This window comes from Prunus dulcis, chromosome 3, assembly GCF_902201215.1.
Source record: "Prunus dulcis chromosome 3, ALMONDv2, whole genome shotgun sequence".
In the NCBI taxonomy this organism is placed as follows: Eukaryota; Viridiplantae; Streptophyta; class Magnoliopsida; order Rosales; family Rosaceae; genus Prunus; species Prunus dulcis.
In genome coordinates, this window is record NC_047652.1 from 13312973 (window position 1) to 13337819 (window position 24847).

The window sequence follows — 24847 nt, forward strand, 5'->3', positions numbered from 1 at the left end:
GACTGCTGCCCAAATATGTTATCTTTTTTACTTTAATGAGTTTTTTCTGTTCAATAATTTATGGGTATTTTCGTAATTCAAGGAATTAAAATGATTATTTATTAGAGTTAGTAAGACTCCTGGTCAACTTCAAAGGTATAGTCAAACAGTGTGAGCTCCAAACCAGCAATTTTTCGAAAGGGTAGTTGATGAATTGGAGGAGGGCTTTGAATGTGAAAAGAAGAAAATCTCATACAATTTTTGGGCAAGTTTTTCCTAGGTAGAAAACTTCCACTACCCCCACAACTTTTTCTCTGGTAAATATACTTTTTCTCAGGTAAATATATCAAATTATAGAGCACCTTTTTTCGAGGCAGAAATTATTATAACATACTTCCGTTTGAAGATTCTTTAATATTTTTTAAAGATTTTTTTGTTCAGAGAAATGATAATATATTAAACTCACACACACTATACGGGTACTACGACTCAAATTCAAAATGTTTCTTAAAGTAACAATTACTCCAAACTTTTAACTGAAAATTCCTAATTTCAATACATGAATTATGTACAAAGTATTCATGATAGCACATGCAATGGAATAAGACATTTTCAGTCCCTACAATACTATATATTTAATAATAAAAGGCACAACCACCGCGCACATGAAATGAAAGCTTTGTTTTATTGACGAACTATAGCTATTATAAAGGTAATATTGAAAGAACAATCTTGATCAAGAATTCATTAAATGGACCTACTACCTTTTAATAGTTTAATGTATGAAACATGCATGCTTGTGTGATTTCATTCAACAAACATCAAACACGGAAATGAATTTCTTTGACTTGTACCTAGGGAATTTTCTGTGCGTTGTGACTAGTCCAAAAGCTAAACAAATTCATACAATTTTCTAAATTCAGAGAAGGTCATTCTAGTAAATGTCATAGCAGCATAGATAACACGTGGTATGAATCATTTGGTTTTGTTTTGGCACGGAAATGGCCAGCCTGGCTAATGGGGAAGATGATATTAAAAGACCAGAAGAACCAAAATTGAAGTTTCCAATGGAATGCCGCATGGGTTTTCCATGGCTATGTGAAAGGAATTTGGGTGAAATAGAAGAGTAAGAAAATGTTTGGTATAGGTCAAAGTTTAGGAGAGCACACTCTGCACTAATGTCTCTGAATTTGTACCAGATGCAGCAGGAGCTGCAAAAGGACTCAATCTGGCACAAATCTTGCACCCACCTAAGAAAATTCTGTTTGTCCATCAAAACTAACTTCATCTTCTTCTGAGACCCAACTCAAAAACCCAATCTTGCTTTGGCCCCTCACTTGTTTCTAGACCAGACTATATACTAAAAGAAAACAGAGGAAACAAGAAGTAGGTAGCCTAAACGCTAGATTTCTATATATGACATGCAGGTGTTTGATAAAAAGCCCCAAAGACAAGGAATTAAGACCAAAAAGATTACAACCGCATGCATACCTGCACAGTTCGAGGGATTAGGTCCATCCTTGCAATAGCAGGTGAACTCAGCTGTAGATGTATTGTACCCGCACTGACCACCAGTTTCGTTACATTGCTTACACAAGTTATTACTTGCATCCCATTTCAACCCAAACCCAGAATCAAGAACGGCAACTAGATTGTCCTTGGTGGAATTCATCGCCAAATTTTCACGCGCTGATTGCGAAACGCGGGCAGTGACGGTCGTGTGGCACGTTCCAAAGGTACTACTAATATTCGTGAGCCCAGAATTCGTGAGGTTTTGTGTGACAAAGTAATTGATGTAATTGGCAGTGCTGTTTATGCTGCAGTTGAACTGACTTGTTAGCTGAATTGGAAGAGGAATATTGAGTGGGGGGCAGTCATAGAACAGCAATAGTTCTTGAACATCTGAAGCATATTCTACACGGTTTACTTCTATTGTGGTGTTGCCAGGTGACACAGGACAAACGTTGTTCCAGTAGTCTGTCCTAGCGATTCTAAGAGTACTTGCACTTTGGTTGATATCCAGGACTCTATAATCTTCGTCCTGGAATGAGATCACCGGGGCATCCCCGGTGCAGTTCAACTTGAATTCCGGGTAGCCACAATAATCGGGTCGGCTTGATCCCCAAAAAGGGTAACCAATATTCAGAATATTTGCGCATTGAAACGAAGCGCTGCAGTTGAGGTATTGCTCATCATCCTCCTCACCCAAAGATCTTGGAATATACAATAGGCATATAGTACTTGTGATCACAAGGAGAAAAGAGATCTTTTGCAAGGGATAGAGATTCATTTTCAGAGAGAGAGAGAGAGAGAGAGAGAGAATACTATTCAAAGTTGTGGGAAAGAAGAGAAGATGAATGTGAATGCCTTCATCTCTAAAGTACGATTGTGAAGACAAATAGGTGGGGATGTGACGAAGTTAACGTTGGATTTATCTTATTTTTATGTTATATTTTTTACATATTAAAAATAGAAGGTTCTACTGGAACGTTAAGAGTGCTTGTAGTCAATGGAAATTATTTTTGGTGACCAAGTCCTCTCTCTAACATAGTTATGGTCAACTTTGCAGGCGGTCTTAGCACGAAATTTGTATTGGTTGCGGAATAAATCAGCACACCTTGATAGAAAATTAGCCAAGTTGTGAATTTGTGCACCTAAACCTCTCTGCACTTAGATTAATAAAACTATCTTATTTCCATGTTGGATGATCAAAGTCAACAAAGGGCGACTGACACCGACTTCAATGGGATTGTATAAGATGTCTAGTGGCTATATTTCCTAGGCTGCTTGGAGCATGTAATACGGCACAGTTTTGCAGTCCAGGGAGAGCAACAAAAAGGGTTGACTCTGGCACCATCAGAACATCCAAATTGATGCTTGTGCCAAGGGATCAAAATGACCAAAACATGAACAATCTTAAGGGCTTAAGGTTCAATTGGTTGACAGAAATTTTCTATGCAACATGTTTAATTGTTGAAGCTTATAGCAACATGATCTCTCACATAGTCACAGACCTAATCTTGTATCTGTGAAGTTTGTGTTCTGCTTCTGCATGCAGACATTTGGCTCTAACTACCATGGATTATTCCTACTTGGACATGGACTATATAGCACATAATTCCCGATTTCCAACCCGGGTTTTAAACAGATGAGCCTAATGACACACACCTAGATAGCTATCTAGGATGTTAAAAAATTAAAATAAAAACTGCGGATGCCACCAATCCTGGAATTCAATTCTGTAATTTATAAGAGAATGACAAGGGACAGACATACCTTTTGCATTACATGTGGTTGCATAGGCCTGATCCTGGCAAAAGCAACTGAATCCACCACTAGTCGTGTTAAGCCCACACTTCCCTCCTGATTCCGAACAATTGTTGCATTGAACATTATCAATCTCCAATCCCAATTCAAAGCCTTCATCTACGACTTCCTGGATAGTTTTTTGACTGGCCATTAGAGCCTGAGCAGCTGTCGTAAAAACCGGAACACTGATCCCAGTTGTACAGGCGCGGGCAGCAACTGGATCAACTGGGGGACTCTGGGTGAAAGACCAAACAGTAATGTTACCGTTGTTCGTACTGCAAACTTGGGAAGTAAAGTTATCCCCCAGCCCCGGGATAGTTATACTTGTATTGCACGCGTAGTAAAAGGTCAGGTTTGTAAGCCCAGACGAATAATTAAACAGAGAGAAGTTGATGTTGGTGTTGACATAAGTCTGAGGACAGATAGTTCTCCAATAGTCCTGCCTAGCAACTGTAACAAACGGAGCACTAGAATTCGTTTTAAGAATTCTGTAGTTGATATTCGACATGTTGATCATGGGGGCATTGTCTACACATTTGACCTCGAACCCCGGCAGACCACAGTAATTAGCCCGGTTTACTCCCCAAAAGGGGTATGAGATGCCTCCGATGCCACCGCAATTAATATCTTCGCTGCAGTTTGCATATTGTAGATCATCCTGGCTTAGACTCAACTCAACGTTGATCGAAAGAAAGGAAGTGATCAAGAGCAAGGGAAACAACGATTGAAGCAGAAGGGTATGCATGCTTTTGGAGGAAAAAGCTCAGAGTGAGGGACAAGGAAACTCAAGCATCAATGAAATGGGGAAGCACAAGGATTGAAATGAAAAAGGAATAAGCGTCCTGTTTTATTTTAATATAGTTGTTGTGCCAAGTCTTAAGCTATAGGCCTTTGAAATTTTCAATGAAGTGTGGTAAGAGAAACAGAAGCCTATCTCGTTTTCTCTGTTTCTTTTCTCATTCTTGTTTGAATTTCTTGGCATACCAGCCAATCCCAAAAAGACGTGCACTAGTTTTAATTAGTCTACTTCCATGTTTGTTTATATTTCTAATTAATTTCCTAACCCACTCAAATGATGTGGAGGTGTTCTCATGAGGGCTGGAAAATATGTTCTTCCAGAAGCTAGACCAAGTCAATGGTTGATGGAGTTTTGGGACAGATACCACCAAAGACCTTTAGCAAAAGACTTATAATAAGTACAATGCAAAGAACATGGCAGGAAGAAAATAATAGTTACAAAGGATTCCATGATTTGTTTGTTGGACAAGGATAACCACAGAGCAACAAACATTCAAAAATATCTCAACCATTTCATCTCAAATGGAGAGGGAGGACGTGAGGCCAGGCGCTGGCGGCAAACCGAGTGACCCCTTCTCCACCCTCTACCACCCTACGCACCGGGACGAATAAAGGGCACTTTAACTTGAAGGATTTTAGCAAGTTAGGGTTTTGGTTAAAGATGAGGCAAATCTTTAACCAAATCCCTAATGTGTTCCTTAATAGTGACAAAATAAGGCCAACTTCCTACCAACCTGATTAAGATATGAAAGGGACAAGCCATCTAACTTAAAGAAAATTCAGCACTAATTTGGCCACTAATATGTATATGGCCCCAAATTGTGATGGAGCATCCACACTTCTGTTTCATCCACCCTTAATTGTAAATGAGTAAAAGTCTCATATAGTCCAAAGAAAAGGCAATCCATCAAAATCATTCCTAAATATAATTATATTTCTATCTTTGCCAAAGGATTAAATTGGTTGCTAAAAAATCCTTATATACTATGCAAAATTTAGACAGTTGACAATAAACTAATAACTTGGTTTTTTTATGGTCAGAGTGTCAAGGGACTAAAATATTCTCAAAATTTCTGCAGTCATCTTGCACACAAGTCCATGTCCATGGGACAAAATAAAGTCATGTTGAACACTACCAAAAATGAGTTGATATAAGGAACCCAATTGCCAAAAAAGCTAAGAAATTCAGCTTAAAATGCAAAAAAACCACTCTTGTTAGCATATCTATTTTGGGTTCAGAGCTCGTACCTTTAGCTGATGGCAAAACTGGATTGTCTATGGCCTCTGCTGTGGCAGAACAATTCCGGGACGCAGAACTTTGATTCGGGCAATGGCAAACAGTCTCACTCAAACCCCAATCATAACCACAAACACCCTTTGAACCAACACACTCATCACATTTTGCACTGTCCACCTTATACTTCACCTCAAATCCTTCTCTAACTGCCTGTTCAAGTTCTGTTACATTCTTTGAACTAAAGATACTGAAACTCATTGCGTCCTGAATCCGAATCACCATCTGTGATTTACACATGAGAGGCACCGGAAAAGCTGGAAGTACGGCGGCCACATTACCATAAGTTTCATCCTTGGGGCAACTGAAGTCACGTTGTGAGCTAGAAATACAATCATACAGTAATTTAACATCGACAGAGCCTGAAACATAGTCGAAAAGATTGGAATTCAGTTTGGTGTCCCCAAACTTTGGAGAACAAATTTTGTCATAGTAGTCATCTCTCACAAGTTTGAGTGTTTCTTCAGCTTCTTGGTTTATCTTCAACACTCTGTATTGGACCCCCATAATCCCTATAGTGGTGACACTCTCGGAACATGTGAGATTCAGTTCTGGATATCCACAACTCTCTGGCCTGCCGTATCCCCAGAAAGGAAAACCAACGTTTGTGATCTCTCCACAGTTGAACTTGTTGCTACAACTTGTGTACCCAACAAAGCTTGAGGCTAAAGGAATGTTGATGAAAACAAAGAAGGCAAAAGGGGATGAGAAGAAAAGCCAGGACATCATTTTTTTTTTTTTTAGGGGAAGAGAAAGTGTTTGATAGAAATGAAATATATTAAAAGTTTGGTTTGGTTGTTGGAGGGGCAATGGGGAAGCAACTGGAGATAAGCCAAGTGACGTTGAGGAAAGTTGGTTCAAAGATAGAGATGCATTATGAGTGCTTGAAAGGTTTGTTGACTTGAATAAGAAATTTTATTTAACGCAGGCCAGAAATTTCTTCTCAGTACAGGGATTTTTATTGTTTGTGGGGTTATCTGCTCAAAGTCAAGCCAAATTAACTATAAGCCTCTCCCTCAACAAGCAAAGACACTGATTTTTAATGGCCTCACGAACTAGCTTGGGTCGGTTCATCCAATTCCCACCAACCTAATCATGGTCTGAGAGGAGGAAGGGGATAGTTTACTTTCGAGAAGTTCTTTAATTAATTAATTAATTATAATGATATGTTTACTAATCCATAATGAGGAATTGAATTGAGGAGAATTAGATTTCGGATTCCTATTAAAGTTGTTTATTAAACCATATGGATTGAGAAAAGAGTTAGATTTCATATTTCTATTGAAGTTATTTACTAAATCATATGGATTGAGGAGAGTAGTACTAATTACTAAATTGTCTTTATTGCTGGGTTAAAGTAGATGACAAATTTTAAAATTTTAAAATTGTATGAGGATATAATGGGTAAAAAAGATGAATTCCTAATAAGTTAATTTTCCAGAAATTAGAATACCACATCCCACCTAAGAATTGAATTCCCCCAAAATCAAAAATTCAATTCTTAATTTTATGTGGACCCCACTTACTTTTTAATTCCTTGATATGCAGTAAATACGAATCTTCCATAATTGGAATTCGAATATATTGGAATTCAATTCCTTATTCGAATTCCAATTCCTTGATTAGTAAACACACCATAATTGTATTGCTTACATATTTTTATTTTGGGCCAAATTAAGAAGGGGAATGAGGTTTTTTTCATACTGCCAATATGTCATAAGGGTTCGAACTTGAGACCACTAGTCTGTTAAAACCATTTCTCACTGGACTAGACCTCATTACGTATTACTTGCATATAAATGCACACTTTTAGACAAATATTTTAATAAGCAATGCGCAAAAGTTCGTATTTTAAATGATGTTTCGATTCTGCTGATAGACCATCGTGTTTACTACTAAATTTAATGGCAATTCGTGTTATTATTGTCTTGTGAGTTGCCAACTCATCTATAATGGTGTCGTCAATATAACATTAACGTGCCAAGTAACAAAAATTTAACACTATAGCTATCCTTTGTTTTGTTCACCAAGTCTCTTATTTATCCAATTTCGATACAATAAAAGATCACTTAATCGCAACTGCTTGAGCAACCAAACACATATACAATTACACATATAATACATATTTCAAAAAAGGAAAAAGGTTTATATCAGAATTTTTTTTCTCCGAACTTGACTAGGATAGGATATCACTTGTGAAAAACCGACAATAACTTGGTGTGGTCATTCCTTCGATTGGTCACTCATTCAAAAAGAAATGATGAAAGAGTGGAAATTATCGAAATTAAGAAGAAGAAAAATTGCAAGTTAGCTCTTGAAAGATGAGTGCCGTAGAAAAAGAAGTGTGAAACGTTAATTGATACACATCAATCGGACGTGACCCATAGTTTGCATTTTCTGCCGGGAGCTTCGCATATTGGCCGAAGTTCTCTATCTCTTTAATTTGACTAGTTCTTTGGACTTGAGAATGGACGTCACCGATAGTTGACAGATTAGGGGTGCATACAATTTACATGATTACTTTACAAGTCATATGAAATTAATGAACAGTTGAGTAGATGCTTTGGAAGTGGTTGTTGGTTGGTTCCTCTTCTGTTTTTAGTTTATGAATCAGAGACAATCTTGGTTACGTGTTCATACTACGCATGACATGTAAGTTACAACGGTTGTTAGTATTTTGTTTTCACACATGATATCAAGTATAATAGCCTATGGTGCACCGATATGGATATGCTCGTATTCTATACTCCGATACACTGATACAGGTACAGTACGCTTTTGATATGGATATAGGCGTATCGTGCACATTTCCGAAAATATTTGAAAATATGTTTGTTTGTTTTCAAAATTATAAAATCCTATGGAGTTAAAGATTTAGGAAGTGGCTTTCACAATGTTTTAATTTGTTTTTGTGTTGTTTTTATTTATTTTATTTTTTATGATTTGAGCAATTCTATGGAGACTTGTATTTTGTGCTTAGTTTTATGTTTTGAACTTAAGGTGGTAATTATAACATGATAGGTGCAATATTAATTTTTGCTATTTATATTAATTTTTAAATATATATTACTTTAATCGCTGAATCGGTGTCGTACTCATATCCTAGTTTTTGGAGTTTTGCTATATCGACAAATTGTATCGTATTGTATCAGCATACCCGTACCCGTGCCACATAGATAATAGCTAAGATGACTATAAAAATAAAAAATAAGCAGTATTGGCGGGATTCAAACACTGGACTTTGAGTGCATATATAACTACTCTTAATTATTTGAGCTATAAGCTCCTTGCAATAGCTAAGGTGATATTTGACGGTGAACTGAGCCAAATTGGAAGGAAAAAAATGTGTTGACTAAAAGGGCTGGTATCAACTCAAAATCGAATTGAATCGACCCGGATCGATCCATTTCATGGTTTTAACCATTTTAAAGTTGATAGGAACAAAATTGGACCGATTGTATTAATTTGGACAATTTTAGTAATGTAGTCTTGTTAGGTAGAAATCAAGTCCTACAAATGTAAAATTGTTAATAAAAATATACAACATGGTTACGCGCATGAAATAGTCGCTTATTGGGTCGGTAATCAACAACTCCAGACCGATGGGCCTTCAAGCTACAGATTATTGGGTCATGGCTATCTGACAGGGAAGGAGCTTAATTTGCACCAAGTGGTGATCTATGGGCACCCTGGAAGGCCTCCCTCTTCTTCTCCTTCTCCTTCCCTATTATGCATCACTATTTTCCCTTTGTTTTAGCTCGCTTTCTCCCTCTTCTACTTTAATGATGTGTTTATTGATTAGGAATTGAATTTCACCTATGGAGGATTTCTGTGTTTACTTTACATCAAGAAATTAAAAGAATAATGCTACTCTTACCACATTTGTGTACTACATTCTTATACTACCTTAGGTGGCAAATGAGGTAGACAATCACATCAATTAAAATTAATTTAATATAATTTTTTTCTTTTATAATTTATTGACACTTTTTAATTGATGTGGCTGTCTATTGCACGTGCCACATAAGGTGATATGAGAATGTGGTAAGAATAACATTACTTAAATTAAAAAGTAAGTGGGGCCCACACAAAATTAAGAATTGAATTCTTGATTTTGGAGGAATTAAATTTTTGGGCGGGAGGTGATATTCTAATTCCTAGAGAATTAACCCATTAGGAATTCATCTTTTTTACCCATTATATCCTCACACAATTTTAAAAATTCCAAATTTGCCATCAAATTTAACCCAACAATGAGGATATTTTAGTAATTAGCACCACTCATACTCCAATTCCATATGATTTAGTAAACGACTTCAATAGGTATCCAGAATCTAACTCCTTCTCCATTCAATTCATCCTCAATTCAGTTCCTCCTAATCCAATTACAGATTAGTAAACATGCCATAAGTTTTTAAAATTAAGAAACTTAAATTCATATTGACTCACTGTTAGTTCTATTTGAAAAATAAGTGACAATTCAGTTTTCTTAATGATTTAAAGTAGGTTACTTTTTCTTAGTCTTTTTTTTTTTTTAGGTCGAATTTTCTTAGTCAGATAAGAGTAAATTAGGGAAGAGGAAGTCTCTAAATTGCTACAGTTTTAAGATATTAACGTTTTTATTTTTATTTTAGAAAGATAGAAATAGAAATGTGGAAAGACTAGCAGAGGATCCAGATCTTGAAACTGACAAAACAAAGGTCTTTTAATTACTTCAGTTTCAAGCAAATGTTTATTTATTTATCAGGATTCTGTGCTTTGATTTTCTCTACTAGAATTTCCTTAACATTTATTCTTCATCTGCAACCTCATTTAAAACCCATCCAATGGCTAAAAATGTGACATATATTCCCTTCACTTCTCCATATTAGCTGCATTAATGCCGCTTATTCTTCATAGTTTTTAGATTACTACACATATGATTTGGATTGAAAAATTCTTCTATTAAATTTCTATTCGAAAAAGAATGTTCAAAAAATTATTATAGGGAGATTCACTATTATACTCAATATAGGGGCCCAAATTATAAAAATACCTTATATGAAATGGACTTTAGAAACACACCAAAAATCAATTTACAACATAACAAAACGGTTTTTAACTTCTTATAAATTGCAAAATTGCCATCGATTTCTTAAAACAAACCTAACCCCAAAATACTCAATAGGGCATCAAAGTAATTTAATAATCAAAATTAATTTAAATAGAGCCAGCTGTTTTTTTATAGTTTGTTTATCGAAATTAAATGGTATAGGATTTATTTATATTTCTTGTGCTAAGAATAGGTATATAACTTGTAATAACCCAAACCTTAATTAATAGTTAATTATTAATTTATTAAGAAGAAAAGACAATTTTGCCCTTAAAATAATTTATTAAAGAAAAGTTAACTTTTTGACCGAGAAGGAATTTGACAATTCCGCACACACCGTAGCGTAGAGCACGACTAAACGAGTCCGTAGACACGAAGTGGGCTCGAATTGGAGCTTTAACGGAGAAAATACTGTCAAAATACATAGAGGGGCAAAATGGTAATTTGAAATGTCAAAATTTTAAAACCTCACTTCTCTCTCTCTTCTCCCTCAGTCTCTCTTCTCTCTTCCCACAGCCTCCTTCCTGTGCGTCCTTCCCTAGCCGAACCTCCATAACCACCCAGCCATCGCTACACCTCTCCCCGACCAGCCGGACCTGACCCAATCGCACCGACGTTAGCTCTGCGGCTCAGCCCGACCTTCCTTGCCGCTTGACCATCACGGTTTTCTCCAGAAAACGTCCAAAACCCAGCCGGTTTTGACAAACTTCCAAGCTTTCGAGCTCTCTCCTCCGGTCACCAAATCAGTCGAGTAAGGTATGAATCTTTACCTATTTTTCATGGCTTAGCTGCTGGTTGGGTAGGATTGGAACGATTTTTAGCCTAGATAGATCAAATCACGATCCAAAGTTCCACCGGTTTTGAGTTTGAAATTCCGGCCAGTTTTTGGGGTAAGTCCAAGAACAAAAGTGGTTCCAAATAGGGTGTTTTACCAAGGACAGGAGTTTGGGCCAGCGGTTTGGAGATTTTTCGACCGCCAGAAATTTATCAAGCCACCCACGCACTGCTGGCGCGCGTGACGGCGCGTGGGCAGTTTAGTGGAGCTCACTTTCAGTTCTAGAATGATCCTCGTGTTGTCACGAGCGCGCAGGAATTCGCGGATCTCAATTTGGATACCGTTTGAGTCTCGAACGGATTTTTGCATATTGTGCAATTTCCGGGTTCAATACTATTGAGCCGTTGGATCATAATCATTTTCAGATATGTTAATCTAGACATTTCTAGGATCGTTTAGGATTTGACGGTTGTGAATTGGAGTTCTGGATACTTCGAAATCGTGAACCCTAGGGTTAGGGTTTAGAAATCATGCGATTGTACGATCGTGATCAATCCAACCGTCTGATCGAGATCAAACCCTTGGGACATGTGTCCTAGGTATGTTGGAACTTCTAGAGGCTTCCGGATCATAATTGTGAGGTCGTGGACCCGCGGGGTCCTGGCTTGACTTTTTGGGACTTTAGCGCTTTTTGAGTCCTAAGATACTGCTAAACTATTCCAAGTGGAAGGAAAGCTTTTATGGGCATAAGAACAACTTTAATCTGACGCACGTACTTCTAGGAGCCGGGGGTCAGGGTTTTTAACTTAATACTATATTGAGTATTGTATTAATAGAATATTATGGTAATTGAATCAGGCACGGGCACCAGTTGATCCGCAGGAGGGACCTTCAAGAGGTCCAGCGAGCACGGACCATCTGTGAGTGGACTCTTTGTTTTTATAAATGAATTTGAGCAATTCAGTTACAGTATTTGATCTTGAATAAGTTTTATTTAAGGATTAGTGTTTTATAAGCTGGTATATGCTTTTAAATATTTTGTTTTGCATGCTGCTGAGTGGAATCTCCTTTAAAGGATATAGGAAAAGAAATTCTAGTTAATTATCAGATTATCAGATAAATGGCAGCAGAATTTTAGAGTTTATAGAAATTCAATTATTTAACAGATTTTCTTCAGAAACTTTTTATTTTCCTAAACCACCTTAGGTACCCAGATATACAGATGTTGCCTTCGGTTTAGTCAGCATGCTTGACAGTTGCCCCATGAGTTCTATGGTATCCGAACTCGTGTGGAGCGAGTAATGCGGATAAGGTGGACTACGGTCCCCTGAATCTTGCGAGTTGCGGCTCAGACTGACCTTGTGTCACTTAGACCTGCGAGTACGTATCACCCATGGTGATGCAAGGAATTGACGGATATTAGGAATTGGCGGAAATAAGGGATACACCTAGGTGGTAGTTTTAAACTGTTTTCAATGCTTTTAAGAAATTAATGTTGACCATGACTATGATTGGCATATATATGTATAATTATATGAGTGCATTGGTTTCAGTAATAAAGAGAATAATTTAGTTTGTATAACTGTTTTTAAAGTGGGGTTAGTATATTCATATGTATTTTTCTAAACTTTGTTTTTGGGACCACTCACCCTTTTTAATGTTTTGCGCCCTCAGGCAGTAGGCGTGCACAGTGATCCACCACTGGGCCGTTTTCCACCTTCCACGCTTCCTTTATGATGTAGACTTTTTGTTTTGTAAAAGAATTGACTCCTTTGTAAATTCTTAGTAGTCGCTCTGATAATTTGCCATAGAATTAGAATTTAACTGTTGGAATATATATATATATATATACGTATGCTGGCAGTTGGTAGTACATATATGCTTGTTTAGCAGGTGTGAATGTTTTGGTATTAATCCAGTTACAGGAGAGACTCTGCCAATTTTTCGGTAGGAGTCAACCTTGTTATTTTATCATGCTTTGTAGGGAAGGGCAATTAGGTCATTCGTGCCCGACATCCGACAGGTGTCGGACACGCATAGAGTCCAGCTCGGATTCCAAAACGGAATTTAGGTCGAGTTTTGTCAACACTAAATATCTGAAATTATTATGTGTGAAAATTTTGCTAGAGGAATATGAAAAAATATTATTGTGCATTCAAATTCTTATTGTAGAATAACCATTGTTTCTTCATGCATCAATTTTGTACTTAGCTGAAAGACGTTTGTATTTATAAAGAACCCATTATCAAACCCTAATCAAAGGAACAACTCTATAAAATATCTACTGTTAAATCAACTCCGGAAACACCTCTACATTGACAAAAACATGGAATCCAATGGAAACCTACATATGCACAAATAAGTCCATCTAAAAGGGATCAAAAGAATAAAATATAAAAAAGATATCTGTAGCAACCAAAAAAAAAAAAAAAATCCTCAAAATTAATCAAAACAACGTTGTGGCTACCATCACTTGATTTCCAGTGAGAAAGAAGGATTTTTTTTTTCTTATTTATTATTATTTTTTTTTTTTTTTTTGAAGAGGCAATAGAATATGGGGGAAGAAGGGAAGAAGCTTGCAGAGAAAGGAAGGAAAATTAAGAGGAAAACGCGTCAAGTTTGGATTAGGAAATCATTTTTTTTAATTAGGAAAACTTGGATTTTGTTTAATCACAATGTGTCAACTTTAAATCCTATGGACTGAAATTTAAATGATGTGATCTGTAGATAATGAAAATCAAGTAGGTCATAACAGAAAAAATCCAAGCAGATGATTCCGAATTTTTTTTTTGGTAGTGAATAATATACTTACAAATATAAAAAATAGTCAAAAGACTAAAATCAAAATTCAATAGGTATAATGTGATAAAAAAAATCAATATTGTATCCAAAAATGACAATATATTATATATATACCATAAAATGAAAAATTACCACTTGCGGTTTATATACGCATTATGTGTGACACATGGTACGTTGTTCTTTCCAACATTTATTGTCTCAGCATCCAAACCCTGTATAAAGGAACTCACACCATAATTTGACATTGAAACCAACTCCCCAAAACCCTAATTTTTCTTACCAACATGAAGAATTCAATATCTCCAAAACTCATGCTATCTCTCCTAGAAATTGCTTTCTGTCTAATTGTATTTCTTCCTATAAGCCATTGCAAGGTTTCTTATTTTCCAATGGGTGCCAATCTCATCGACCTAACATGCAAAAAAACACCATACTACGATCTTTGTGTCATCTCTCTAAACTCAGATCCCCGAAGCTACACCGCCGATGTGGCCGGCTTAGGCGTCGTAATGGCGGATGTTGTTAAGGCTAAGGCAACGGACAGCCTGAACAAAATCAATGAGCTACTTACGCAGAGCCCAGGAGACCGATCGTTGACCACCTGCGTTGACTATTACAAGACAGTTATAGAAGGTGATGTTCCCCTAGCTAATGAAGCCTTTGCTGCAGGTAACGCTAAGCTTGCTGACCAAGGCATGAGTGACGCTGGCATCGTGATTGACTTATGTGAAAGCCAATTTTCTGAAGGGAGCTCTCCTGTGACAGATAAGAACAAAGCTGCTCATGATGTTGCGGCTGTGGGTGCAGCAATTGCGAGGACAATGCTTTGATATATATTTCTTCTTCTTCTTCTTCTTCATCATGTTGTTTTCATTTACACATTCTGGTCAGTTTCAAAAATGAATATCATTTATATCCAACAACAATCAAAAGCATCCTCAAAAACTTAATAATAATATACCTAAATATATACTTATTTGGTCCTGCCTGGTTAATTCACTTTACAGTTTCATGTCTTCTCCGACTTTGATTAATTGTTGTTGGCCTTGATGAAATAGTGTTCCACGAAACACTAACAAGGGGACGAGAAGTAGTCACAATTCCTTAGGAAATTTATGATGCAAAACAAATAACGTTTTGCTGAAATTATGATCTGGTTATGGTGGAATTAATTAGTTGGAAAATTGAACACTAAGGAACGTTTTGTTATTCATGATAATCTCATGAACTCTATTGTTTTCTATATGCTGTGGAGTAAATTTAAATTAACTGGGTTCTTTGGCAATTTGATATAGCTTTAATGAAGCTGAATTTCGACGCGATTCTTCATAATATCTACCTTTTTTTTTAAAAGGGGTTTTTAGATTTAGGTCCAAAACGATTAGCTGTCAGTCCATGCGTTTTTGGTTTTAAATGTAGATCCTTTGACTTTTATTACTCTTTTTATTGTGTCAATTTTACCCTTTGAGGTACATAAGGAAAACATTGAAAATCTAAATTTAATGAATTATTTACTTGTAATTAAATTTCAGAATTTAAATTTGGAATTCTTTCATTGATAATATTTACCTAATATATGGGTAAAATACAAATTAATCAATTGAAGTAAAGGCCCACATATTATACTAATCAATTAGGCAAGTACCCACGTTAAATTATGTACCTAACGTACAGGTAAATAATGTTCTTATTAGCAACAAAAAAAACTTAGTGATAAATCGTGTTACTTATAAGTCATGAATATAAATTAGAATACTACCTATAAGTTAGGAACATAAATTAGAAGATTACCTATAAGTCAGATACAAAAATAGACAAATAAAATTGTATGTTACCTATAAAAAATGTACATAAAATATTATTATTCATTGTCTAAAATATGAAAAAACAAATATATACCTATGCAATAGGCAATATGACAATATACCTACACCATAGGATAATTTAACTACAAGAGTATATACTATACCTCTACCATAGGGTGAACAAAAATAAAAATAAGGGCATATAAATTCTCATCTTACTCATTTTAGACAATAGGGATATAATAGGAACAAAAAAATTTAAATACAAATCAGTTAAATACAAAAGTTTGAATCAACATGTCAAATATGGAATGTAATCTACGGGACAAACTAGTCAAGGGACTTGTATCAATAAACAATAATTCGAGGACTAGACCCAATTATTGGTTGGATTTTTAGACCTCTATCAACTTTTATATAAATCATATATTACATTACCATGTCAACATTTCTCATAAAAGATGCCATTAATCAAGTAAAATTTTCTATTGCCAGACTGTGAGTTCGTATAACGATTTTGTTGAATCTGTACGCACAATACTCAGTATGGCAACTAAACATTACTCTTATATATTTGTATAAACACAATGTATTTACATGTAGAGAAAATTAAGAAAGCAATACATTTTTCAGCTTCAATGGCGACAAATGGTACTGAAGAAAACCCCATCAGCACAAGCTTCTACATGGTGAGATCCAACAGCAGAACAGTCTCACTACAAAATAGAATGCCTTTAGCGAGGGTATTTTGTGGTCGCAAAAAGCCTTTTGCTGTCGGAAATTCACTTTTTCGACGGCAAAAGTTCATCGGAAGTCGTCGGTAAAACGACGGTTGCAAATACTTTTTTTCCGACCATTTCGTCGGAAATAATGTATTTTCGACACCCATATTTCGTCGATATTGCTTATATTTTTATCGGAAATAGATTTTCAAAACAACCATACAAATTCATTTCCAACAATAAATGTGGTCGCAAATACTTGCACACCTGTTGGAAATAATTTTTGATCAAGATCTTTTGTTCTTGCCATACTATTTTTTCGACCAATGACTATTTGTCGAAAAAAGTATTTCCGACCCTAGATTACTATTTGTGATAAATATAATTCGTTGGAATTGTGCTTTTTCGACATGAAAGTTTGTTGAAAAAATGTTTTTCCAACTACATTTATAAGCATTAAACGTACAAATATTTTGTCAAAAAATCTAAATAATATTTCAATTGAAAAATTGTTGTTCGAAGAATAGTATATATCATCATTAACAAAAGACAAATGTAATAAATTACAAATATTCATTACAATCCTAAGCTATGTCCTATATCACTAGTCCCAAAGTCTACTTCCAATCGAACATTAAAGAGTTCGAATGCATGCTTCATAGCTTCCTTTGAATCTTCACTAATGATGGGCTGCTGCTATTTCCCATTAACAATAACATTGTTTGTTTATCCTGCCAAAACAAGAACAGAGCTAGTTCTATTTCCAAAACAAAGTTTTAGTCAATGTGTAAAATCAAATACATCAAGTAAGAAGACAATACATGACAGACAGTAATGAAATAAGAACAGAAAAACAGAACTAAATGCTCACTCTGCGCATTCACTCAATTTCCCTGTATTCTGGCTCTCAACGATCTTCAGAATCAATGACTTGTTCTCGTCCAAGTACTGCAGTAAAATTTAATGAAATCAGGAACAATTAATTTAAACCATAAAACACTAGGATAACTGTAAGCTAATACAGAAGATAATTACAGTAAAATGTGCAACCAGCACTGAAGCCAATTATCTGACCATGTAAAATAAATTACAAATATTTTAGCCATTAAAGCAGAGCAACAGAAAATAAAACATGAAATAAAGAACCAAGACCATTAACAATCAATCCAAGTATGCATAGAATAAATAATTGTCAAGGCAAAGATCTTAATAAATCTGGAATACCAGAAAGGCTCAGTGAAGTATACCTCATCATAGTTGATGCTTCATGACAGAACCTGCACAACCAAATCACCGCAAGTAAAATGCACAATTGACAAATATGCATTTTCTCTGCTACCCAAATGAAATCTGAAACAAAAAGTGACAAATTAACAATAGGAAAGACCACATGCCTTGAAAATTGAAAGATATTTACGAAAAACCAAAAACCCATATGATAATTTATACCAACAAAATAAAAATAAAAATAAAATAAAAACAGAGACATGAAAAAGAGAACTGAAATCTAACTAATTGAGACAGAGGACAGAGAGACAGAGTGGGTGAGATCGTGAGAGAGACGGAGAGGGTGAGATCGGGAGAGAGACGGAGAGGGTGAGATCGTGAGAGAGAGACAGAGACGGTCAGAGGCAAACGAAGATGGATGAGATGAGAGAGAGACGCAGAGGGAGAGACGCAGACTTAGTGAGAGAGGGGGATGAGAGAGAGACGCATAGGGAGAGTGAGTGTTGGAGGCGGCTGCTAGGTTTCTGAAATTGCCCATTTTTCACTTTTGCTGGTGAAGAAGGGGGAAATTTGAGTTTTGGCTAGAGTTATTTGGCGGTCAATGAAAAATGAAAGAGCTCTTCCCCACACCAATTCCCAAATAAATAAAAAAGAGTTTAAGTCAAATATCCAAAAATATATATATAATAAATTAATTAAAAATCAGAAAAATATACTGAAAATTCATAGTAACTCCTTGTGATATTCTCTTCTATTTAAAGCTCCAAAATTATTTTAAAAAAAATTCTTCATCTTGCGTTTTTAGTCCAAAACCTACTCTCACCTTCTCCAAGTAAGTTTTTGTGAAAAAAAGTGCATAGAAAAAACAGACTTGGGCAGAAATTGGCAAAAAACAATTAGGGAAAATAAGTAAAAGGATAGGTGCCGCATGTAAGAAGCTGCCACTTGTCCATCAATTCAATTTAATATAAATTTTATATGATTTAACTCCTAAAAATCATAATGAATACATTATATGATTTAACTCCTACGAAGTCCTAGTGACATTCTTTTCGTCCCAAAGCTTCAAATTTTTTTTTTTTTTTTTTACTTATAAAAATTTAGAGTGACAACAAAAACTCAAATTAGTTTGTGTAACCAAACTAAACACTAGTTAATGTTTGATAACCTAACACCCTTGCTTCTTTGATCCAATCATTACCATGAACTCAATTACGTGGAATCATGATTTTAGACATCTAAAATCAAAGGATTTTTCATAAGGAGTTCGTATCTTTTCTTGGTGCATTTTTTGGATTTTTATTTAATCTGTTATTAATTTTTTTTAAGATAAACAACAAAAAAGTAAGAAAAATGGCAGATGGCATTGTGGTATGAGGACGAGTCACCAATATAGAAAATGCACCTCAAAGAAGCTACCACTTGTCGATCAATTCAGTTTAATATGAATTTTACATGATTTCACTCCTAAAAATCATATAAAAAACATTAAAAATCCAAAAAATTAACTGAAAATTCCTATGAAGTCCTAGTGATGACATTCTCTTCATCCTAAAGCTTTGGAAATCTTTTTTTTTTTTTTTTTAACTTATAAAAATTTAAAGTGACAACAAAAACTCAACTTAGTTGGTAAACAAACCAAACACTAGTTAATGTTTGATAACCTAACACTCTTGCTTCTTTGATCCAATAATTACCATGAACTCAATTATGTGGAATCATGATTTTAGCCTCTAAAATTGAAGGATTTATTGTCAGGAGTGCATAGCTTTTTTCGTGTATTTTTCTTATTTTTATTTAATTTATTATGAATTTTGTAGATAATCATTTCCAACGGTCCCTAATTCTTCTCATAGAAAATTTATTACCGACGACCATATGTTGCCCTCGGAAATAGGTTGTGATTTCCGACAAAAGTGAATATGCCCTCGGAAAAAAGCACAACTATTACCATCAAGTATGAATTTGGTTGTAAATATAACGGCATTTCCGAGAGGACATATTTCTCCTCGGCAATAGTCAAACAATTCCGACGTAATGAGAAACCCCTTGGAAATAATCATCATATTTCCGACAAACATACTTTTTGTCGTTAATAAAGTTGGCGCTAAGTCTTCCCGCCAAATAAATTACATTTCCGACGACCATAGAGACTTTTTCCGAGGGTATTTTTTTTGTCGGAAACAAATTTCAGCCCATGACATATTTCCAACGGACACCATTTTTTGGTCGGAAAAAACACTTTTACCGAGGGAATTTCCGGACCCTCGAAAAAGGTTGGTCGGTAATGACCCTTTTTTTTGTAGTGTCTCCTTATTCGACAAATGGTACGCCTAGAAACTCCCCTAGATTGAAAGAGGATATGAGGATATTGGACACCTTTACTTCAGTGGCTTCTGTGAAGTTAGCCGGGTTCAGAGCTATCACAGCCATCCATGCCAATTGCTGGGGGACTATAGGTGCTAAGGTGGCTGATCTGACGGCTGTGGTTCACGATTGGAAGAGGTTCAGGAGTTTATCTAATTCCAAGACAATCATTGATGCCGTTAATAGGATTCTTGCCGGCAACACCAAAAGTGTCATTGTGTACATTGGAGGGGAGAGAGTACAATAAGAAAATCACAATTCCGCGGAATAAACCATTTGTTATATCTTATGGCTCTTCAACAAATATGCCAACTTTGACCTTTGCTAGCACATCCCAAAAGTATGGAACTGTGAATAGTGCCACAGTGATTGTTGAAGCCGACTACTTCGTAGCAACTAACCTTATTATTAAGGTGTGTAAATGTATCATGTCAACAAGAAATATTTCATGTTATGTGATATTATCATCATGCGCAATAATCTTTTATTAACATTCTTCTAAAAAATTTGTTTCCTTATTATAATTTGCGTGTGAAGAATTCTTCGCCAAGGCCATATGGGAAAAGAGTGGGAGTGCAGACAGTGGCATTGAGGGTGTCGGGGAACAAGTCAGCCTTGTACAATTGCAGGCTAATTGGTTTCCAGGACACACTTTGTGATGATATGGGCAATCATTTTTTCAAGGACTGCTATATCGAAGGCACTGTGGATTTCATCTTTGGAAGTGGAAAGTCTCTCTATTTGATGCCACCCAAACTCTCCCTATTATTCCTCAAGTTCTCTTTGGTTTCAGTTCTCTTTTGTCTCCGATTTTATTAAATTGTTTCACTTTGTTCTAGTGAATTTTTTGAAATAATTAACAGATCAACACAAACAGCAAAGAAGATGAGCTTGAATCAGCTTTACATAAGGCTTCCATGGGAACTTACAAGACTCTGATAATTGCGATTGTTAAAGCGTGCGTAGAAGGAGATAAGCCAATGCGCTTGATTTATTTTTAGATGGGTTCTGGCATGGAGAAGGCACACGAGGCTTGATTTCTCAACTTCTTCTTTTGGCGGTCGATCAAACATCTTTCGAAAGTTGTAAGTTTCTCCACCTTCACTGCCACAAGCTCCAAGCAGATGATCCTGCCAATTTTGAGGCTGAGAAACTGTATATGTCTCAAGATTTTATCAACATGATGTGGAGGAGAACTCTCTTTCTCAAAGAAATGCTTGAGCGAGGCTATAGTTTCATATCCACGGTAAGTTTTCTAGCTTACAGATATACAATGTGATTCAACGTATTACATATGAGGTCGTCGGTCATGATTACTCAACCAATTGCTAACAATATAATATGTCATAATACTCTTGTAAAACGAATTAACCAAGCAAAATGTGATATATAATGGTTATTATGGTTACATGATACATTGCTCGGTAAAAGAAGTGAACTTGCTTGGTTAATATATTATATATCACATTTCTCGTATTCCGATTGTTAAATCATGTATTCACATTACTCGGTAAAAGAAGTGAACATTACTCTTATATATTTGTATAAATGCAGTGTAATCACGTGTACATGGAGCCAATTAAGAAAGCAATACATTTTTGTGTGTTTAGATTTATATGAACTCATTCAGACTTATATATATATATATACATAGATGTGATGTGGCTAAGGAACCCCTTTCCGAGGCTAATTAGCTTCAACGAAAGCATAGATCTTCAAATCAGCACCGATAGCTTCAATGGTGATCAATTGTCTGAAGCAAACCCCATCAACCCAGGTTTCTACATGGTGAGATCTAACAACGGAACAATCTTATTCGAAAAGTGGTATGCCCAGAAAAACTACTCAACCAAATTGAAAGATCAGGATGTTTTAAATGGCATGATGAAGGAAGGTGTTTTCAGAGAGTTAGGCCTCAGCGTGAGGTTTTTGGACACACGTTACTTCAGTGGCTTCTCTGAAGTTAGCAGGGACTTCAACGCTGTCACAACCGTTCATGCCAATTGCTGCCGGACTATAGGTGCTAAGGTGGTTGATCCAACGGCTGTGGTTCACGATTGGAAGAGGTTCAAGAGCTTATCTAATTCCAATTCGACATCGACTTTGAAATGGACTAACCATGTAGCCTGTAACCGGTCCTGGAAGTGCAAAGTGACCTTGGGCTAGGTTTTTAATTGCTTCACTTCTAAATGATCATGAAAATAATTAAAGACAGATTTTTATTTATTTATATAAATGTATTGTCACCCTATCAAGAGGATTAATTGTCTCAGTGACAACTGCACTCTTTCTAATTTGAGTGAACTACATTTTTTCTGAATGAGACGAATTCCATTAAATAAGATGAACTTCCTAAAATTAACACTAAATTCCGTTTTTCTAGATAGTTGTACTGGGGTGGAGCCCACCCTAGTCTAACTATGGCTCCACCCTTGCTAATTTGTGACTATATGATGCTATATCCTTAATTGTCAAGGCTATAATTGAGATTTTACATGAGATGGTTAAGTAAAACTCTCTTAATTATGTCCTCTTCCTTCCAAATTAGCTAATTCAAAGTGTGGATCTGAAATCCCAATGAACATTAGCCACTAATTGGAAAGCAAAATGTGCGAGAAGCTCTCCAAGTTTCTCCAATTTTGGATGAATCCCTCTAAATATGTACCTCAACAGCTCTTGCATAGTGGACTATAAAATCAAATCCTTCTACCATTCTAATCAATAGCACCCAAAAACATACAAAACCTCAAAACCAAAAATCCAAAAAAAAAAAAAAATGGCCGGAAAAACAACATGCATGGGGGTCGATGCAGCTCTAACCATGACATTAATTCTTCTCACTGCCACCATAGCCATGGCTGATGATGATACACCGGTACCAGCCGACCAATCCCAAGTCAACACGTGGTTCAATAACAATGTGAAGCCGTACACAGCACGACAAGGCACGCTTGACCCTGCTCTTGCAACGGCTGAGGCTGGTCAAACCGTCATCAAGGTCATGAAAGATGGAAGTGGACAATTCAAGACTATTACTGATGCCATTAATAGCATTCCGGCCGACAACACTAAACGTGTCATTGTGTACATTGGAGAGGGAGAGTACGAAGAGAAAATCACAATTCCACGGAATAAACCATTTGTTACATTTTATGGCTCTCCAACCAATATGCCAACTTTGACCTTTGGTGGCACAACCCAAAAGTATGGAACTGTGAACAGTGCCACAGTGATTGCTGAATCTGACTACTTCATGGCAGCTAATGTTATTATTAAGGTATTTAAATTTATCAAATCAACATGTCATATGATATTATCATTATAGAATAAATATTTGTCGACATTCTTTTATTATTTTTGTGTGGAGATTAAAATTTGCATTGATTTGTGGTTGTGAAGAACTCTTCACCAAGGCCAGATGGGAAAGCAGTGGGAGCGCAGGCAGTGGCATTGAGGGTGTCGGGGAACAAGTCAGCCTTGTACAATTGCAAGCTTATTGGTTTCCAGGACACCCTTTGTGATGATAAGGGCAATCATTTTTTCAAGGACTGCTTTATTGAAGGCACTGTGGATTTCATCTGGGGAAGTGGAAAGTCTCTCTATTTGGTAATGCCACCCAAACTCTCCTTATAATTCCTCAATGAAAGGAAAATCTATTGAGGAACTCTATATGCGAGTCTCGTCATATAATAGTGAATTTCACGTACATGTTGTAAGAGAAACGTTATATGTACGATTAACTCATCTGTATAATTGAGCTTGTTGATGGTCTATATTATGTCATGGTTTTGATGGTTAATTAATTAATGGGTGCAGAACAATGAGTTACATGTGGTGGGGGATAATGGATTAACAGTGATAACAGCACAAGCAAGGGACTCAGCTTCAGATGATACTGGATACTCATTTGTCCACTGCAAGATAACTGGGACTGGAAATGGCACATATTTGGGCAGGGCTTGGAGGATCAGTCCCATGGTGGTCTTTGCCTACACCAGCATGTCTGAGGTCATCAACCCCGCCGGCTGGAGCAATGATAAACGCCCTGAACGCGACAAGTAAGCAAATTTATATACACTAATTAAACCGTTTCATTTAATTGATTGGTTTTGAGAGTTAATTAATACTTACCAATAATTTCTTTTTTTGTGTGTATGTGGCAATATTGTAGCACTGTGTTCTATGGAGAATACAAGTGTTCGGGTCCAGGTTCAAGTGTGGCTGGGAGAGTAAAATACACCAAACATCTGACGGACGAACAAATCAAACCTTTCCTAAGTCTTGGCTATATTCAGGGTTCCAAATGGCTGCTTCCTCCTCCAAATCCCAAAGTGTAGATATTGGATATAATTTTCTTAATGGGTTCCACAATTTAGTAATTAAAGTTCAATTTTGAAAATTTTGGGATGGAAAAGCTTGTTTGTTGCCAATGTTTTGGTGCTAACAGAATAAATTGTAATTTATCGATTTGTTATGGATCAAATATACAGGTCTGAGATTTTGGGGCTGAGAAACTATATATCTCAGGATTTTATCAACATCATGCAGAGGAGAACTCTCATATTCAACATATTATATATGAGGTCGTCTCCATCAATTGATCAATTGTCCAACAACATAACATATCAAACTATTGTTAAATTCGTTTTATATACCGAATTTTTTATTTTTTTAAAG

At 36.0% G+C, this 24847-nt stretch overlaps 4 protein-coding genes, 1 long non-coding RNA gene and 1 pseudogene across 6 annotated transcripts; 3 read left to right on the top strand and 3 right to left on the bottom strand.

The window, feature by feature from the left end:
- Positions 1-783: 783 nt before the first annotated feature.
- Positions 784-2365, bottom strand: LOC117623522 (LEAF RUST 10 DISEASE-RESISTANCE LOCUS RECEPTOR-LIKE PROTEIN KINASE-like 2.7). The gene is made up of 2 exons (XM_034354534.1): positions 1471-2365; positions 784-1339 (listed from the first exon to the last, which is right to left on the bottom strand). The coding sequence occupies exons 1-2, from the start codon at positions 2267-2269 to the stop codon at positions 1323-1325; spliced, it is 816 nt and encodes a 271-aa protein (XP_034210425.1). The 5' UTR covers positions 2270-2365; the 3' UTR covers positions 784-1322.
- A 754-nt stretch (positions 2366-3119) lies between these two features.
- Positions 3120-6106, bottom strand: LOC117621793 (LEAF RUST 10 DISEASE-RESISTANCE LOCUS RECEPTOR-LIKE PROTEIN KINASE-like 2.7). The gene is made up of 3 exons (XM_034352341.1): positions 5335-6106; positions 3256-3738; positions 3120-3133 (listed from the first exon to the last, which is right to left on the bottom strand). The coding sequence occupies exons 1-3, from the start codon at positions 6104-6106 to the stop codon at positions 3120-3122; spliced, it is 1269 nt and encodes a 422-aa protein (XP_034208232.1).
- An 8227-nt stretch (positions 6107-14333) lies between these two features.
- Positions 14334-14879, top strand: LOC117621794 (cell wall / vacuolar inhibitor of fructosidase 1-like). The gene has a single exon (XM_034352342.1). The coding sequence runs from the start codon at positions 14334-14336 to the stop codon at positions 14877-14879; it is 546 nt and encodes a 181-aa protein (XP_034208233.1).
- Positions 14880-17077: 2198 nt separating this feature from the next.
- On the bottom strand, positions 17078-18422 carry LOC117623526. 2 transcript variants are annotated; one of them, XR_004585147.1, is made up of 3 exons: positions 18289-18422; positions 17824-17926; positions 17078-17524 (listed from the first exon to the last, which is right to left on the bottom strand). It is a non-coding gene; the product is annotated as an uncharacterized LOC117623526 (long non-coding RNA). The 2 variants fall into 2 exon arrangements; XR_004585146.1 differs by lacking the exon at positions 18289-18422 and having other exon boundaries at positions 17824-18033.
- Positions 18423-20090: 1668 nt separating this feature from the next.
- On the top strand, positions 20091-22336 carry LOC117621795 (annotated as a pseudogene).
- Positions 22337-22887: 551 nt separating this feature from the next.
- Positions 22888-24710, top strand: LOC117623520 (putative pectinesterase 63). Its single transcript, XM_034354532.1, has 4 exons — positions 22888-23447; positions 23570-23776; positions 23987-24228; positions 24342-24710. The coding sequence occupies exons 1-4, from the start codon at positions 22947-22949 to the stop codon at positions 24505-24507; spliced, it is 1116 nt and encodes a 371-aa protein (XP_034210423.1). The 5' UTR covers positions 22888-22946; the 3' UTR covers positions 24508-24710.
- Positions 24711-24847: the final 137 nt, after the last annotated feature.